The sequence below is a fragment of the Acomys minous genome (assembly GCF_964271855.1).
Source record: "Acomys minous genome assembly, chromosome: 16".
In the NCBI taxonomy this organism is placed as follows: domain Eukaryota; kingdom Metazoa; phylum Chordata; class Mammalia; order Rodentia; family Muridae; genus Acomys; species Acomys minous.
This window is the reverse complement of record NC_140498.1, coordinates 9,990,693-10,007,162: the sequence shown is the minus strand read 5'-3', so window position 1 is coordinate 10,007,162 and position 16,470 is coordinate 9,990,693. Positions and strand designations below refer to the sequence as shown.

General features: G+C 43.5%; 1 protein-coding gene across 7 annotated transcripts in view; it reads right to left on the bottom strand.

Annotated features, from left to right (window-relative positions):
* Nucleotides 1–620: 620 nt before the first annotated feature.
* Nucleotides 621–16,470, bottom strand: part of AKAP10 (A-kinase anchoring protein 10) — a 65,002-nt gene continuing 49,152 nt past the window's right edge. For 5 of the 7 annotated variants that reach the window (XM_084760874.1, XM_084760875.1, XM_084760878.1 and 2 more), the window contains 3 exons: nt 12,619–12,671; nt 11,595–11,690; nt 621–9,059 (listed from right to left, as the gene is read on the bottom strand). In XM_084760874.1, the coding sequence (XP_084617000.1) occupies nt 9,054–9,059; nt 11,595–11,690; nt 12,619–12,671 (155 nt within the window). In that variant the 3' untranslated portion in view covers nt 621–9,053. The remainder of the gene's footprint in view (nt 9,060–11,594; nt 11,691–12,618; nt 12,672–16,470) is intronic. The other 2 variants (XR_014775244.1, XR_014775245.1) reach the window with 2 other exon arrangements.

Sequence of the window (16,470 nt, the reverse complement as noted above, 5' to 3'; positions counted from 1 at the left end):
CAGAGAAAAAGGAAGATGCTTGCTCCGCGTCTCCTTGTCCCACCATGAACACAGAGCAGCCTAGCAAGCAGAGCAGAGCAGTAACAGAATACATCGAGATACACATTAAACAGTGAGCTAGGCCATACACTGTAACACCACGTTTTACATAGGACAACTTAGCTTCTATTAGAGCTTTTTTTTAAAAAAAGAGCTACAAAGAAAACAATCCAGAATTATCTCTATTTCTGAAACCTGAATATTAAAATATTAACATAGTTTCTAAAACCTTTCCTCGTGTTATTGGCTATTACTTCATTAACTTACCTAGTATTTTTGTTTTGTTTTGTTTTGTTTCCAAGACAGAGTTTCACCATGTAGTCCTGACCTGTCCTGGAACTCATAACTCATTATGTAGACCAGGATGGCCCCAAACTCACAGAGATCCTCTGCGTCGCAAAGGCTGGTATTAAAGGTGTGCACCAACACACCTGGCCTACTTACCTAGTGTTGTAATGAAAATAAATGTTACAACTTAAAGAAAGATCTTTGGTCAGTTTGGGAAATTTTTTTAAAGTAAAAATAAATAAGTATCAATTTTGAGTGCTTAAACTTCCAGAAATAGCAATCAAATAGCCAGATGTCTATGTATAATATCTAATTTATTTAATTATACATGCTTATTTTAAAATAACAATATATATATAATACAATAATACAAAATATTGCTTTTCCCCCATTCTCACATTGTAAATAACAATTCTTTTCAAATTCACAAGCATCTTATGAGGCAACGACTACAGCTAGTTTCTTGAAGGAGATCTCCTTTCCTTGCACCTGAGTTGCCTGAGGTACAGTAAGTACTTTAAAGACTCCTCTCGCACTCCGCCACGGAGTCAGAACCAAGTGGTCACATTCCAACTGTCCTCACTTTCACTCACCCTGAGAGTGTCTTTGTAATCCTCACCACAGAACCTCTTGCTTATTGCTTTTGAAAATGGCTCTTTGAAAGTCTGGTTTGCACATCTACTCCTGTAGCGACGAGGGGCTGCTTCCCGGGAATAACGGCAAACCTCTCTTTGCTGCCTTTACAGACGACCAGCACCCCCACCCCAACCCCAATTTACTCCAGTATGAGAAAGCCAGGACTACACAGAACTTGCCTTGTTGTAACTACTGTAGGTTAAAAACGACTGAGGAGCCACGAGAGGCAGAACACTGCCAGGAAATGGCAATGTTAGTTACAGGGGCGTGACAGAGGTGGAGGCGAGAATGTTGGCAGTCACGGATTGTGACGGCTTTTTCTTTCTTTTTTGGTTTTTTTTTGAGACAGTGTTTCTCTGTGTAGCCTTGGCTGTCCTGAATTCTTTGTAGAGCAGGCTGGCCTCGAACTTGCAGCGATCCACCTGCCTCTGCTGAGATTAAAGGCATGCATCACCATGCTTGGCTTTTTATTTTTCCTTCCTCTTTCTCCCCAAGACAGGGTTTCTGTGTGTAACAGAGCACTGGCTGTCCTGGGCTGGTAGAACAGGCTGGCCTTGAACTCACAGAGATCTACCTGCCTCTGCCTCTGGAGTGCTGGGAAAGGCATGCACTACCATGCACAGTGATTGTGATGATTCTTGAAGAGCAAATGAAATTGTGAAAAAAGCTGGAATGGTTTATCAAAAACTTGGGGGAGGGGTGGAGAGGGAGACACCTTCTGTATCCGCCACAGCTTGGAGCTGGCCTGATCACTACAGGACAACCTTCCAAGCAGCAAGGGCCTGAATGTGGGTGTCTCACCAGCCAGGGGCAGGTGGTCATGGACCTCGCTGGTACTGAGCCCTGGTCCAGGAAGGGGCTTTGGGAGCTGAGAGCATCAGGGCTGTGAGAGATGTGCAGAACGGACAGATTCTGGAGAATGACTGGGCTGGTCAAACGTTTGTGAGTGAAAACATGGAGAAACCACCTACTCTACCCCCCGGTGGGCTCCTCTCTCTTGCAAAACATACTACACTGAACTGCCAATACTCGCTAGATTGCAAGGCAGGCAAGGCGGTAGGTCTGTCTGGGGAATTGCTGAACTGCTCAGAACGGGAAGACTCCTGAGGATGTGCGTGCTAGATGAAGAACCAGCGAAGAGGATGAACAGAGCAGGGAAAGGGAGGAGGCACCGGTGTCAAAGGGGAACAGGCCAGGAAGCACGGGCAGGACCTCAGAGCGCTGAGAAAGACAGGAAGGCAAGGCCGGGTGGTGTTTGGATGTTCTCAGCTTTGATGAACATCTGGACACTGACAAAAGACTACAGGTGCCTTCCTCAGGGAGTCGAGGGTGGGAATTAAACCGCACTTCAGTGAAGCACTATGGCACTTCCAACAAGCAGAACAAAATATACTCATTTCCCTAGCTGCAGGGAAAAGTTTAAGGTAGCGACTGTCAGGCACTGAAGTCTCACCAGCAGCAGCTGGAATCTGCTGAGAATGGCAGTTCTCAGGTCCCACCCAGAACAACTAAGTCAGAAACCCCGGAGGGCAGCTGGAATGGGCAGCCTGTGTGCTAAGTCTCCCTGGAGACTCAGGCGCACATTAAAATGGAAGAATAGTGCTTTCCAGGCTGGGGTACAGCTCAGTTGGGAGGATGCTTGCCTAACATGCCCAAAGCCCTGAGTTGGGTCATCAGCACTACACCGACCTGTTTGTACATGTCTACAGTACCGCCTGGGGAGGGAGGGATTATGGAATTCCAAATCATCCTCTTCCACATAGGAAGCTGGAAGCCAGCCTGATGTACATGCTACCACCTCAAAACAAACAAAAATCCCTACTGCTTTAAGGTACGGATGGACTCCTTTTCCTTCCTTTTCTTGCGACAGGGGTCCACAGCCTCGGCTGCCCTTGTTATACAGCTGAGGATGCTTTCTACCTCCTAAGAGCTGAGATTACAGATGTGTGCTACCTCACCTAGCTTAAGTTTTCCTTTTTCTTGAGACAGGGTTTCTCTGTGTAGGCCTGGCTGTCCTGGAACTCACTCTGTAGACCAGGCTGGCCTTGGACTCAAGTGCTGGGTTTAGAGGGATGTGCCAGCATTTCCCAGCCGCTGGAATCTTTCTTAAGCCTTTGACACCTGCTATGTTAGTCAGCGGTGAATAGTGGCATCCATTACAGGCGTGGGAAGGGGGCTACTTGGTCTGTCCTCGGCTGTGTGATCCTGGAGATTCCATTACCCTTCCAGCTTCAGTTTCATTTATTAACATAAGAATGAAAAAAGCACTTACTTACCTTGTAAGACCAACACGAGGATCAGAGACAATGCTTAGCACATGTCAACTGGTCAATTATGCTGGTTGTTATTATCAGCAAAGAAGACTCAAAGCCCACCACTTCCTGGAGGTTTTTCCAAGGCCATAATTTTATATCATGTGCATGTGATAAATTTACATTAGTCTTCAGGTCTCTAGACTCTAAGAAAAAACATGTCCCAATGTTCTGCAAAGAACCTAGAGGCCAAGGCCAATACTGCACTTTATTCTTTCTCCTGTTCAGAAACAGCCTTGCTGCTCTCTCTATATCCTGTTCAAAGTGCGACCGATCAAGTGCCCGATGGTACGGTTGCTGGTCCTCATGGAACACTGAAATTGGGAAGGTGTGGAAGAGCAGTGACTCCCCACAGGGCTCTGGGTGCTGGAGGAATTAAGTCATGGGCCCAAAAGGCAAGTCATGTTAAAACAAAACAAAAAATAACTTAGTACATTCTATTTCTTAGTGCTGGGTGAAACCTGGAGCCCCATTTAAGCTGAGCCTGAACTCCACCACTGAAAAACATCCTTGCCCACCATGCTTAAGATGCAACTTTCAACTTCTGCTTCCCTTCAAGTAAAATCTGAGCTCTGAGGGTTCTAGAAGCTCATCTTATTTTCTCTTCTATCATTTAACCACAAACAGTACTTATAGAATAAACACTCACCAAACTAGCAGTTAACCAGAAGGAACAAAGGCTGCTGTTTGCCAGAGCAAGAAAACAAGGAAAAACATCTGGGCACGCCTGCTGAACTTTGGTGGCTACCACTTAGAACTACACCAGTCTGAAGGGCCAAGTCTTGGCCAGGTGTTTCTTTCAGCTACAAACTATTTTCACTTTAAAGTATGTGTACATATATGTATCTTTATGTGGGTATATGCATGTGAATGGAGGTGCACACAAAGGCTAGACGTGAGGGATCCTTCTAGAGCTGGAGTTATAGTGGCTGTGAGCCGCTTGAGGTAATGAGAGGAGCATATACTCTCCTTGCTGAGCCATCTCTCTAGTACCTGTTTTCAGTTCTGAGCCTGGCTCTTGTCTAAGCTGGCCTCAATTATAACAACCAGCATAACTGGCCACTTCTGCCACTTCTGTGATCCTTCTGCCTCAGCCTCCTTTTTTCTGGGATTACAGGTATCAGCATTTCTTTCAAAACTGAAAGAAGAAAAAGCCAGAAAAGCTCAGTTGGTAAGGTATCTGACCTTCAATCTGAAGCCCAAAGGTTCAAATCCTCTTAGCCAGGTGGTAGTATCACACACTTTTAATCCCAGCACTCGGGAGGCAGAGGCAGGCAGATCTCTGTGAGTTCGAGGCCAGACTGGTTTACAAAGCAAGTCCAGGACAGCCAAGGCTACACAGAAAAATCCTGGCGCAAAAAAACCAAAAAACAAAAAAACCCACAAAGACAAAAAACAAAAAGCACACAACTGAAAGAGGGGGGCATTCTTACTGATTCAGGCAGAGGTCAGTTTGGGATCATTTAGGGACCAGCCTGAAGGCACACTCAAAAGGTGGTCCTGGAAACCTGAAACCAGAAGAAAAGCAGTTGTTGGAATCATCTCTTCTCATTCATACTTGGGAAACAGCTCTTTAACCCACTCCACGATCTCTTTGGCCCTCCTACCTGTGCCTCAGGCTCCTCCGGTGTTGGTGTGTCACCATTAAGCAAGGGGCTTAGCGTACCTTGTTCAAGTTCTACAGCATCCTTAGTCTATCAAAACAGGTCATTGTGGAATAAGCCAAAGACATATGCACAAATCACCACGGCAAGAATACTGACCTTCCTGTGTACCTAGGCAGGCCCTCCCTGAGCAGGTACCCTTGGAGCCTTCGCTTGAATCAGTGCCTTAAATGCCCTTTATGGTCTCCCCATCTGCCTAGAGCCCACAGAACCATTACTTCTACTCTGAACCACCCCCCACCCCCTGACCAAGCAAAGTCACAGTTCCTCAGTGCCCACCTGTGAAGGACTCAGAGGGTTGGACATCTATTAATGTGATCGCTCAAGTTGTAGCCGAGAAGGGGTTTAGCAAGCCGTTTACTTACTATTTTACAGCTCCAGGGTGTGGAGGTGTGGCCTAGTGCACGGATATGCTCAACACCTACATGTCTCATGAGTTGCCACTTTTCCCTCTTCAAGTGTGTCCTGGGCACACACTAGTTGAAATGCCTTCTATCTCTGGGCATGGTATACAGTTAAGAGTGGGGGTCAAGCTCATTTTTAGGCAGAGTGTGGGGAAACATAAGAGGCCTCAGCCTAAGAAACATGAGTTTGGATGGTGACCTGCAATATGCCAGGGGCCTCTCTAAGGTCTGAGTAACTTCTAGCTAAAAGGACCAAGTGTTGTAGTTCAAGGTTATGATTCCATCTTAACAGTATACACAAGATGGCCAACACAGGCTTACTATAGAAAAATCCTGCTCTAAATTGTCACTGTCACTAGCCATGTGATGAACACATGGTCATTACATTTTAGAGCTCTGGTAGTACTTGACTCAAGATCCTTTCTGTTGCATGTACTAGCCAGTCATTTCACATTAAAAAAAAAAAAAATCCAGCCGAGCACAGTGGCGCGCGCCTTTAATCCCAGCACTCAGTAGGCAGAGACAGGCAGATCACTGTGAGTTCCAGGCCCGCCTGGTCTACAAAGTGAACCCAGGACAGCAAAGGCTACACAGAGAAACCCTGTCTCGGAAAAACAAAACAAACAAAAACACCAGGTGCATTCTACGCATACCCTAAGGATGAATGAAGACCAAGGCAAGGATTGCAGGACCAGGTGAAGAAAGCAGGGGAGTCCTTGGGATCACCAAAAGCCTCCTCTCAGGCTTCTTCACCAAGACGCCTTTTGTTTTTCTTCTTCTTCAGGTGGTGACCAATATTTTTCCATCATGTAAAAACCTTAGGATATAGAACCATCTTTGAGCACTTCAATTAGCTCGTCTCTGGCCTGAAGAGTAAACAGGGTGAAACAAGAAAGGCCACTGAGGGTGCTGAGTCAGGCACAGTCTCAATGGTGCCTTTGGAGTCAGTTGCTACATCAGGTGCTTAGTTGTTGATACTGAAACAAACAGCACAGCAGCCTGGAGCGGAGGAGGCTGTGTCCATAATCCCTCAGCTGGGGAGGCTGAAACCTCTATTACACAGTGAAACCTTGTCTCAAAGGCTAAAAACAGCAGCAATTAAGTTAGTAATTTTCTACAGTTTACAGTCAGCTCCTCATAAACTATCTATGGAATGAGTCAAGAGCTCCAGAAATGTAGACAATTTACATCTCAAAAAAGCTTCAATAGAGCCAGGCAAGCGGTCGTGCACACCTCTAATCCCAGCACTCTGGAGGCAGAGGCAGGCCTAGTCTACAAAGTCTGTGAGTTCGAGGCCAGCCTAGTCTACAAAGAGGGTTCCAGAACATTCAGGGCCTTTACACAGAGAAACTCTGTCTTGGAAAAGAAAAAGAAAAAAAGCCTTAACAGATACTGGACCCCAACTAAGAAAGGCTGTTTCCTGTTTCTTTGTTCTTTCCTGGGCTTGGTTGACACCTGCTTTTCATGTTCCTATCTTGTAGGATGATGAAATTCCTATAAGCCAAATTACAGTGCTGTCACTTTCTCATTAGTAGGCTGACTTTAACATGGTAAGAATGAAGTTTAACTGCTTTCTCAGACTTAAAAATCCTGCCAGGGAATAATTTGTGGATACATTGCATAGAGCCTGGAACAGGTGGGTGTTCAATGTTAGGTGAATCTTATGCTAATTTTAAAATAAGTACAAGGATCTAACATACAATTGCTCCCTCTGTTGATTCTCACAGCAGCAGAGCAGAAAACAATAACCTCAGGCTTGCTCTTTCCCCTAAGCCCAGCTTACAAACACTGACTTCTCGAGATCAGAAGCACAAAATGCACACAAAGAAATCACTAGAAAGTATTTTAACAAAACCCACTAGGTTAAATAGCTCAGAGTATTACAGAATTTTTTACTCTAAAACATGCAGAGGCAAAAGGAGTCACTCAGAATCACTTTGTACTCTATGACCTTTACATTGCTTTTCACTTGAAGTTTGAAGCAGTGTGAAATGACTACAAATACTTTGTTTAAAGACCAGGATGAGCCACCACAGCACACACACTCATATAAACCTCGGGCCTATGCCTACACCCAAACATAAGGCTGTGTCCAGGAGTGGATCATGTTCTGGGGTTTTGCAAAGCAAATGTAAATATTAGGAAGGGTCAATATATTTCAATAGAAGAGCCATAAATGCCCTGAAAGCAGGAATTTGACACCATTTTAAATATAATTCATATATATATATTTAAAATCAAACACAATTAAATAGAATATGGTTTAAGTACATGAATACTTCGGGATGACAGAGGTGGTACATAGTACCAAAAACTTTTACACAGCCTTTTTGCTTCTTCTGTTGATGAACAGTGTGCCTCTATACAATCAATATTGCAATGAAATAAATTTTCTATTCATTCAAGACTTTCCCAAGGACAGAGGTGATTAATAATTATATATATATATATATACATATATATACACACACACATATATTCTTTTGCAAATTCTGAGCAAAAGCATTAACACCTAAGAAAGCTTCCTTTTCTCTAAACTGTCACACACAAGGAAGCACTGGCACCATGCGGCCAAGGAGGCGTGCTTGCCGACTGGGTGGCCCCCCACGGCTGCGCCACAGTGGCCAAGGGGGGGCTTGCTTGCCGACTGGGTGGCCCCCCACGGCTATGCCACAGTAGCCAAGGGGGAGTGCTTGCCGACTGGGTGGCCCCCCCAACAGCTGCGCCACAGGTGCAAAGCCAACTAAGCAGAAGGGCAGCAAGTGAGTCTCCTACTGTCTGAAGACAAAGGGAAAGGCAACTGCACATTTCCCACTCACAGTGAAGAACTGGGGAGACACTCAATAGCGAGCACTTCTTTCCCCGCCTTATTAAAAAACTAAAATCAAATCTGAGAATGCGTTCCAAATACCACATGGGAAAAACTGGAGTGATACTTAATTTTTTTGCAAGTGTACTCTGAGGAGGGGACAAAGCGTCTGGAGCACAGCGATCCTATGGAGGGATGGGTCTTGAGGCCCAGAGTAAACTAAATTTGCCCTTCTGTTAGCAGAGGAAAGACTAGCTTTAAGGATGTAACATCTCAGGAGTAAGTGAAATGTGAAAATTGTGTTCTGTCACCAAAGAGAAGGATAACATCACTGAGGCTCGACCCATGACTTGTCAGCATTTTTCTAAATTAATGCCTCTGAAGGAAGACTACACTAGGAATCCTCACATGTGCCACGAGCTGCCAGCCCACACTGCCACTTGCAACAGCATGTGCCAGGTAGGACTGACTCGCCTGTGAATTTGAGGACAAGAACTAAGCACCTCTGACTCATGCTTTCTGACACTGTTAAGGATGGACTGTGCCGCAAACACGTGGACCACACACGCACTCATGCTTCTCTGCCTCACACAGGACGTGGTCCCTGTCTCCTCCAGTGGGTAACTCTCTCATAGGAGGTTACGGCGACTGGAAAACTAATTGTCTATTAATGTCACCAATGCCACTCTGTATCTTGTGACTCACTGTGTGACCAGCATGTACATCTATGTCTACATTGAACAACAGCCCTCGGACTGTCTTCCACTCTTTCCTGGAAACAACAGTGATCTAGCAGTGAAAAGAAATGCAGTGCTCCATTTTCATCGGCTGTGTTGAGGAATCCAACCAAGGGGAAAGTTCTTATTTTTCAAAATCAGATTTCCATATCTCTGGTTTTGAGTCATAGCTGGGAAAAAAGAAGAAAACAAAAGAAAAAGGTAAGGTACATTCCTGTAGTAAATGACATATTATCAGCACAGATGGAAAAAAATGTCCAGTTCATCTAGAGTCCTCCCTGTGTGTCAGAGCTTAGGGCACAGCAGAGCACTCTGATGTGAGGCAAAGTATTAATTATCCTCAGATATCCCTGAGGTAGAGGAGCTTACCGAGGCTAAGAACTTGCTTTTCTTTTCCTGTTTGGACAATGGTTAGTAGAATGACTTCAGTTGTCTGGTTGCTAGGAATAAAGTCTCTCAGGTTTTATTTGGCTTATAAAACTCTCTTTATTTTAACTTATCAAAAGATACCTTCATTCTTTCACTTTTTACCCTTTTAGGCACTTTAAAAACACTCGTTAATCCCAGCACTCGGGAGGCAGAGGCAGGTGGATTGTTCTGAGTTTGAGGCCAGCCTGGTCTACAAAGCCAGTTCAAGATAGGCAAGGCTACATAGTGAAACCTTGTCTTGAAAAACCAAAACAACAACAACAACAACACAAAAATAAATACAACACAGGCTCAGTGCTGTTCTGGCTTGCTTACGTTTTGACAAGATGATTGCTGTTCTTATCTATGCATGTAAAATCTCCAGCTATTTTAAAGACTTTCTCTTTGTTACTGGAACCCAGAACTTATGTTATGTGTCCTAGATTTTTATTTATATTTATTTTCTCCTCTATCTACAGACTTATAATTTTCATCAACTCTGGAACTTTCTAATCATTGTTTCTTCATGTATTTTTTTTCTGCATCTCAACTTCTTTGCGGTTCAAGTGTTTGTTAGATGGGATCACACAATCCAACAGCATTCTGGTTTATTTACTTTTTCCATGGTTCCAGTCTTTCTGTTTGTCTTCATGTGAGAGTTTACATTGCTTTGCCGTGAACATTTTCTTGTGGTTCCTAAATGGCAACTGATTTCATCCAATGTTATTTTTCACCTCTAATATTATTACTTATTTCAAGAACGTTGGTTTTTTAAGACCTATCTTCTACTTCTCCCGACTATATTGTCTGCCTGGACAATCCTTTAATTCAGTATTACTTTTTGGGAGTGTGTGGGTGAGTGCACATGCTACAACAGGCTGTGGAGGTCAGGACAGCTTTGTCAGTCAGTTCTCTCTTTCCGCTTTTATGTTCTGCTCCTTTTCAGAGGACCAGCTCTTGTTTGAGCATACAGTTGCTACGTAGAGAGTAGTTTGATCCTTCCAAGCTGCGTTTTAATTTTGTTGAGGTCTACTAGGGCTGACATAGCTCAAGAGGTAAGACTTAAGTCCCCAATGCTCTGTATCCTTTGTGCTATTACTGTGGCAAAAAAGAACAACTACTGCTAGCCCTGCCTTTCAGGTATCAATCATTGTCTAACTTTTGGGGATTTACTCCCTAGAGATGAGCGTTCTCACCCACATCCATGCAGACTGGCAACTGGCCAATGACTTGAGGGGCTTCCCCAGGGCCTCCGTACCCTTCATTTTCTGGACAGCATCTTCTTTTGTGTTCCCCTCTTTCATAACTGCTGTAAATAACTGCACCAAGCTTTCGCTCTCTAAACTTTCCTTTTGATTCCTCAGTTCAGCAACTCTCCTGGGTCTGTTCGATTTGCTGGCTCTCCTGCAGAAGCCACTTCTCAATAGTGGGCTAAGGGTCGTTTTGATCCCATTCCTTCCAGGGATTACAGTCCCATACAGGCCACTGCCCACAGTCTGGAAACATGCTTCCTTTAGTTCCTCAATCTCACTTCCTTATGACGAGAAGGTAATTTCTACAACAGTTAATACTTCAGACGTAGATACAGAAATATCTTATGTATACATATGTTTATGTATGTATGAAACAATTTGTACCATTTTTACTTATTTGTGTGTCTATACATGTGAGTGCAGGTATCTGAGGAGGCCACAGGTATCAGATCTATGTGTTACAGGCAGCTGTGGATGCAGGGAAGCAAATGCTGGCCCTGTGCAAGAGCAGTATGCACTTTCAACTGCACTCTTAATTTCAGCTCCTTTTTTAAAAAAATGTTTTAAAACTATTAAATACTCGCTGGGCGTGGTGGCGCACGCCTTTAATCCCAGCACTCGGGAGGCAGAGGCAGGCGGATCGCTGTGGGTTCGAGGCCAGCCTGGTCTACAAAGTGAGTCCAGGATGGCCAAGGCTCCACAGAGAAACCCTGACTCGAAAAACCAAAAAAAAAAAAACCAAAAAAAAAAAAAAAAAAAAAACCTATTAAATACTCAAAGTGTGTTGGGGGGGGGGGCACGTGTGTTAGTTATTGTACAAAAGCTAGGTCAGAGCACTTTGCCCAATATTCACAAAGCCCACAGGGTTTTTCACAAACACCATACAAGCCTGTTGTGATGGACGGTCTAGGAGGTGGAAGTGGGAGGTCAGAAGTTCCAGGTGAACTGGCCACAAGACTTTGGGGCTAGCCCAGGCTACATTGAGACCCTGTCTCACACAAGCAGCAACAGCAGAAGGCTGAGTCAGAGTGGACGTAACCTTACCTTTGTAGATCTCTCTAATGGCTGATCATAGTGTGCCTGCTGCATGACGTCACTCACTATCATTTTCGCGATCTTCCAAGCTAGCTCTTCTTGGGCCTGGAAGAAGTAATTCAAATTGTTGATGATTACCACTCATTAGGAGGATCAACATACATGTAATCATTTGGATTAAAAAGCACCTTTCCAGGGCTGGAGGGATGGCTCAGAGGTTAAGAACACTGGCTGTTCTTCTGAAGGTCCTGAGTTCAATTCCCAGTAACCAAATGGTGGCTCACAACCATCTATAGTGAGATCTGATGCCCTCCTTCTGGCCTGCTGGTTCACATGCAGGCAGAGCACTGTATATATAATAAATTAATAAAAAAAAAAACCTTCCCCATGTCAAAGAATCTGGACACCTTTGGCTATGGTATATTAACATGACATCCACTGTCTTACAGGGTCAACCACTGAGGAGCCAACATCATGACTACTTTCTACGTCTGATGGTCAAAATAGAACACTGCGTTTTCTACTCACATCTCTCAACATACGTAACTGATTCAAAGACAAGCTTCCCCCCCAACGGAAACTGACAAGAAACCATCTCAGCTTCTGTCTCTGCACTAATGCCCTGTGTAGTGGTGGAAACTTGAGGTACTTGTTTCAGTGGCCATAGTCTCTGGAGTAAAGATACTTTTACTGTTAACACAGGGCAATTATTAAACACTAAGAGGAGCCTTTCTTGTTACACCACGGTAGGAGAGCACTAATGCAATCTGCCTAACAAGGAAACCAAAGGAAGAGAGCGTCAGCCTTCCTTAGACAAGGGTAGACTGGAATTTTGGGTTTTTTGCTTGGTTTGGTTTTTCGAGACAGGGTTTCTCTGTGTAACAGCCCTGGCTGTCCTGGAACTCTCTTTGTAAACCAGGCTGGCCTCAAACTCACAGAGACCCACCTGCCTCTGCCTCTGAGTGGTGGAATTTAAGGTGTGCACCACATCCAGCTGGCTTTTTGTTTCTATAAGAATATACTAAAGACTTACCTCATCAGTGTTTCCTTGCACCCATTTCTTCATAGCTTGTGAGAACATGAATCCTAGTAATAAACAAAGCAAAAATGAATATGGATTTCAGGAGTAATTGTATATTACAAATGTTTTTAGGAGACGCCACTTAGACATGCATATTCTTCCCCAATGTGTTTCTATTAAAAAGGGATGGAATAACAGTTGAGATGTAATATGAATAAATTAATAAAATATATTTAAAAAATAAAAAAAAACATCATTAATAAGAACAGCTTTTATTGGGCTAGGAGTGGCCCGATAGATTAATTATCAAGGTTTAATAACTGAGATGAGCCTAGACATACCATTCACGAAAAACACAAAATTCAGATCTTTTCCTTCAATAATAAAAATTATTGAAGGTTTTTCTTTAAAAAAAAAAAAAAAGCCACGTGTGTGGTGCATACCCTTAATCCAGCACTCAAGAGGCAGAGGCAGGTGGATCTCTCTGAGTTCAAGGCCAGCCTAGTCTACAAAGTGAGTCTAGGTCAGCCAAGAATACTCAGAGAAACCCTGTCTCAAAAAACCAAAAACCAAAAACCAAACCAAACAAACAAAAAACCAAACAAACAAACAAAAATTGCCAGCCAGTGGTAGTACACACCTTTAATCTCAGTACTTTACTTGGAGGCAGAAGTAGATAGAGCTCTTGAGTTTGAGGCTAGCCTGTTTTACATAGTGAGTTCCAGGATAGCCAGAACTACAAAATAAAGATCCTAGCTCAAAAAATCAAAATAAAAAAGATTTATTTATTTGTTATGTGTCTGTGCACATGAGTGCAGGATCCTATGGAAGCCAGACACCCTGGAGCCTCTGGAGCTGCAGGTATAGGCGTTTTGAGCCATACCATGTGGATGCAGAAAGCCAGATTCCAGTCTTCTGTAAGAGCAGCAAGCACTCTTAAGCACTGAGTCATCTCATTTAAGGTTTTAAATACTAGTGTGACCATCAGTTATTGCCCAGCAGAGGCAATAGGCCATAATACCAAAACCTCACATGGCTGCTGAATTATGTACTTTCCACACTACTCGCCTGATAGGCTCATCTGTAGACTTAACACAGGTGGACAGTCTGCTTTCCTGACATTTTTTACCCCCCTGTATTTGGCTCCTCTTCTACCACTTCTTCAGGATAGCACTGCCAAGCTCCTCCACTAACACATTCTCTTTGATGCCTTTGACCCCCCCCCCCATGGCTTTAAACTTCCTATATGCCAAGAACCAAGAACCTCATCTTTTGGCAACAAATATATACTTCTCAATGATCTACAGGCCTCTCAGAACTAACATATTCTAAGCAAGCTCATGTGCCTCCCATCTGACCTTATTTGCTTCTCATCTACTCTGTCTTTCTTTTATTTAACTCTGTATTTTTTTCACTCCAAGAATTCACACTTAAAAGTATGTGTTTTATATATATATATAAAACCTAAATCTGGGTATGGTAGCACACAGCTCCTCCAGCACTCAGGAGGAAGAGGCAGGTGGATCTCTCTGAGTTTGAAGCCAGCCTGGTCTACAAACCAAATCCAGGTCAAACAGGGCTAGTATACAGAGAAATCCTGTCTCAACCAAACCAAACCAACCAACCAAACAAACAAACAAAATAAACCTAGGGAAGGGAATACTGTTTAGTGGTAGGATCCTTGCCTAGTATACAGGAGGTTTTGAGTTCATCCCTTTAATTATAAAAATGTTAAAAAAATACAATAAAAAAATAATAAACACGTTCCAGGCTACCTTCCTTGTTTACATATGAAATCTGCCACCAAATTTCACCCTAGAGTGCAATCTCTTGACTGTAAGTTTCAGTCTTTACTCCTGCTTCTAATTCCTGCCACCATTTTCTCTCACTTCAAACCCCCTTCTCCTCAGTACCAGTCCTACAGGCTGACAGTCTTCTCCATGGCCATCTCTCTCCAGCACTACTTCTTTCAAAATTCACCATCAAGAAACACTTCTGGCCAGCAGTGAGCTCTAGCACTCAGTACCTGTAAGTTAATCTCCTCTATGAGGCATAGGACTCTCCAAAGACTGGCACAAGGAGAGGTGCCAGTGCAGGGGCATGTGCTCACATCTTTTCTGAAATTCCTTCTTGTTATTATTTTAAGATTTACTGTTGTTGTTGTTTGTGTAGTCCTGCCTGTCCTGGAACTCTGTCTGTAGGCCAGGCTGGCCTTGAATTCAGAGATCTGCCTGCTTCTGCCTGCCTGGTGCTGGGATTAAAGGTATGAGCTACCATAACTAAATGTGTGTGTGTGTGCATATATGTGATCAGGATTAAAGGTATGAGCTACCATAACTAAATGTGTGTGTGTGTGTACATGTATGTGATCAGGCATGAATGCAGATGTCCACAGAGGCCGGAAGTGTCAGATCTCTTGAAGCTGGAGATACAGATGGCTATGAGTCATCTGCCCTTGAGTGCTGGGAAGTGAATTTAAGTCCTCTGCTTGAGTAGGAAGAAAGTGTTCTGAACTTCTGAGCTATCTCCCAAGCCACTTGCTGGTATATATATATATAACTTCTCAACTTAGTTTGCTCTGAAACAAAAGTTCTCATGCTCTTATAAACCTCAAGATATCCACAGGTCTTTTAATAATAAAAAAAAAACTTTATCATTATTGTTGTTATTACTGCTACTACCACTACTACTGAGGGGCAGGGGCACAGATGTGCTAGGATCCAAGTGTGGCGATCAGAGAGCAACTCAGTGGAGCCAGCATGGGTTCTGGGGCCTGAGCCCGGGTTGTCAGGCTTACTTGACAAGCACCTTGCCCACTGAGCCATCTTGCCAGCCTCAGCAACTTCTTCAAAACTCAATCTTTTTCTCTATACTCTATTACCAAGATGACAACAACTCAGTCTAGCTGTCCTCAGCAAAGAAGGAAGAGGAAAGGGAGGTTACTCTGAGTCAAAACCCTGGAGCTGGTGTTTGTGACGACAGTGTTAACTGTCAGACCTGCCCACCGAGGGTGGCCCCATTCTCTAGCTGGGGTTCTGGACAGCATAAATGATGACAGGGAAGCGAGGACAGCACACATTCATGTCTCTGCTCCTGGCTGTGGACCTGACGTGACTAGCTCCAGCTTTTAAGTTCTTGCCTCCCTGAGTCCCTGTCATGATGGAGTACACGCATGACTGTGAGACAGAACAAGCCCTTCTTTTGTTTTGTTTGTTAGAATATTTTATAATAGGACCACAAACCATTAATTTGTTAAGTGATTCCTAAAGCCACAGCCTCCTTAGCCCCCAGTGTCTTCATTTGTAGAAAGGGTAAGCTTATATACAGATGCATCATCTAAGAACTTAAAACATCCACTAAGTATCCACTATTTAGGCCTGAGCAAAGAGGAAGGATTTCTTTTGAGTATCTGCAGACAAAAAGGTTATGTAGATAAAATGCACACATCTGTGAAAAAGACAAGTTTAAAAAATGACTTTGTTCTGAAATAAAATATAGCCCATAGTTTTATCACTCAAAATACTTATCAATTAAAAATTTAGGTTAATCTATCCACAAATGTTTATTAATGTATGCTAGACACAATTTTAGAAACAAGGAATACATTGCCAAATAAAGATAAGACAACACCCTTGAGCTCACAGTGCTGATGTTATAGTTACAGAGAAGCAGTACACTGGTGGCTCATGTGACAGGGAAGGCTTGTCTAAGAGACAATCCTGAGATGAGAAGCCAACCACTGCCCACAGACCTCAGCAGGGCAGCACCTACAAAAGGCCCTATGAAGGCAGAAACTTTAGAACTGCAAAGGCTGGCTCAATTAGAGCTTGGCTTGTGGAAAAAAGAATGGCTCAAAGTAACACT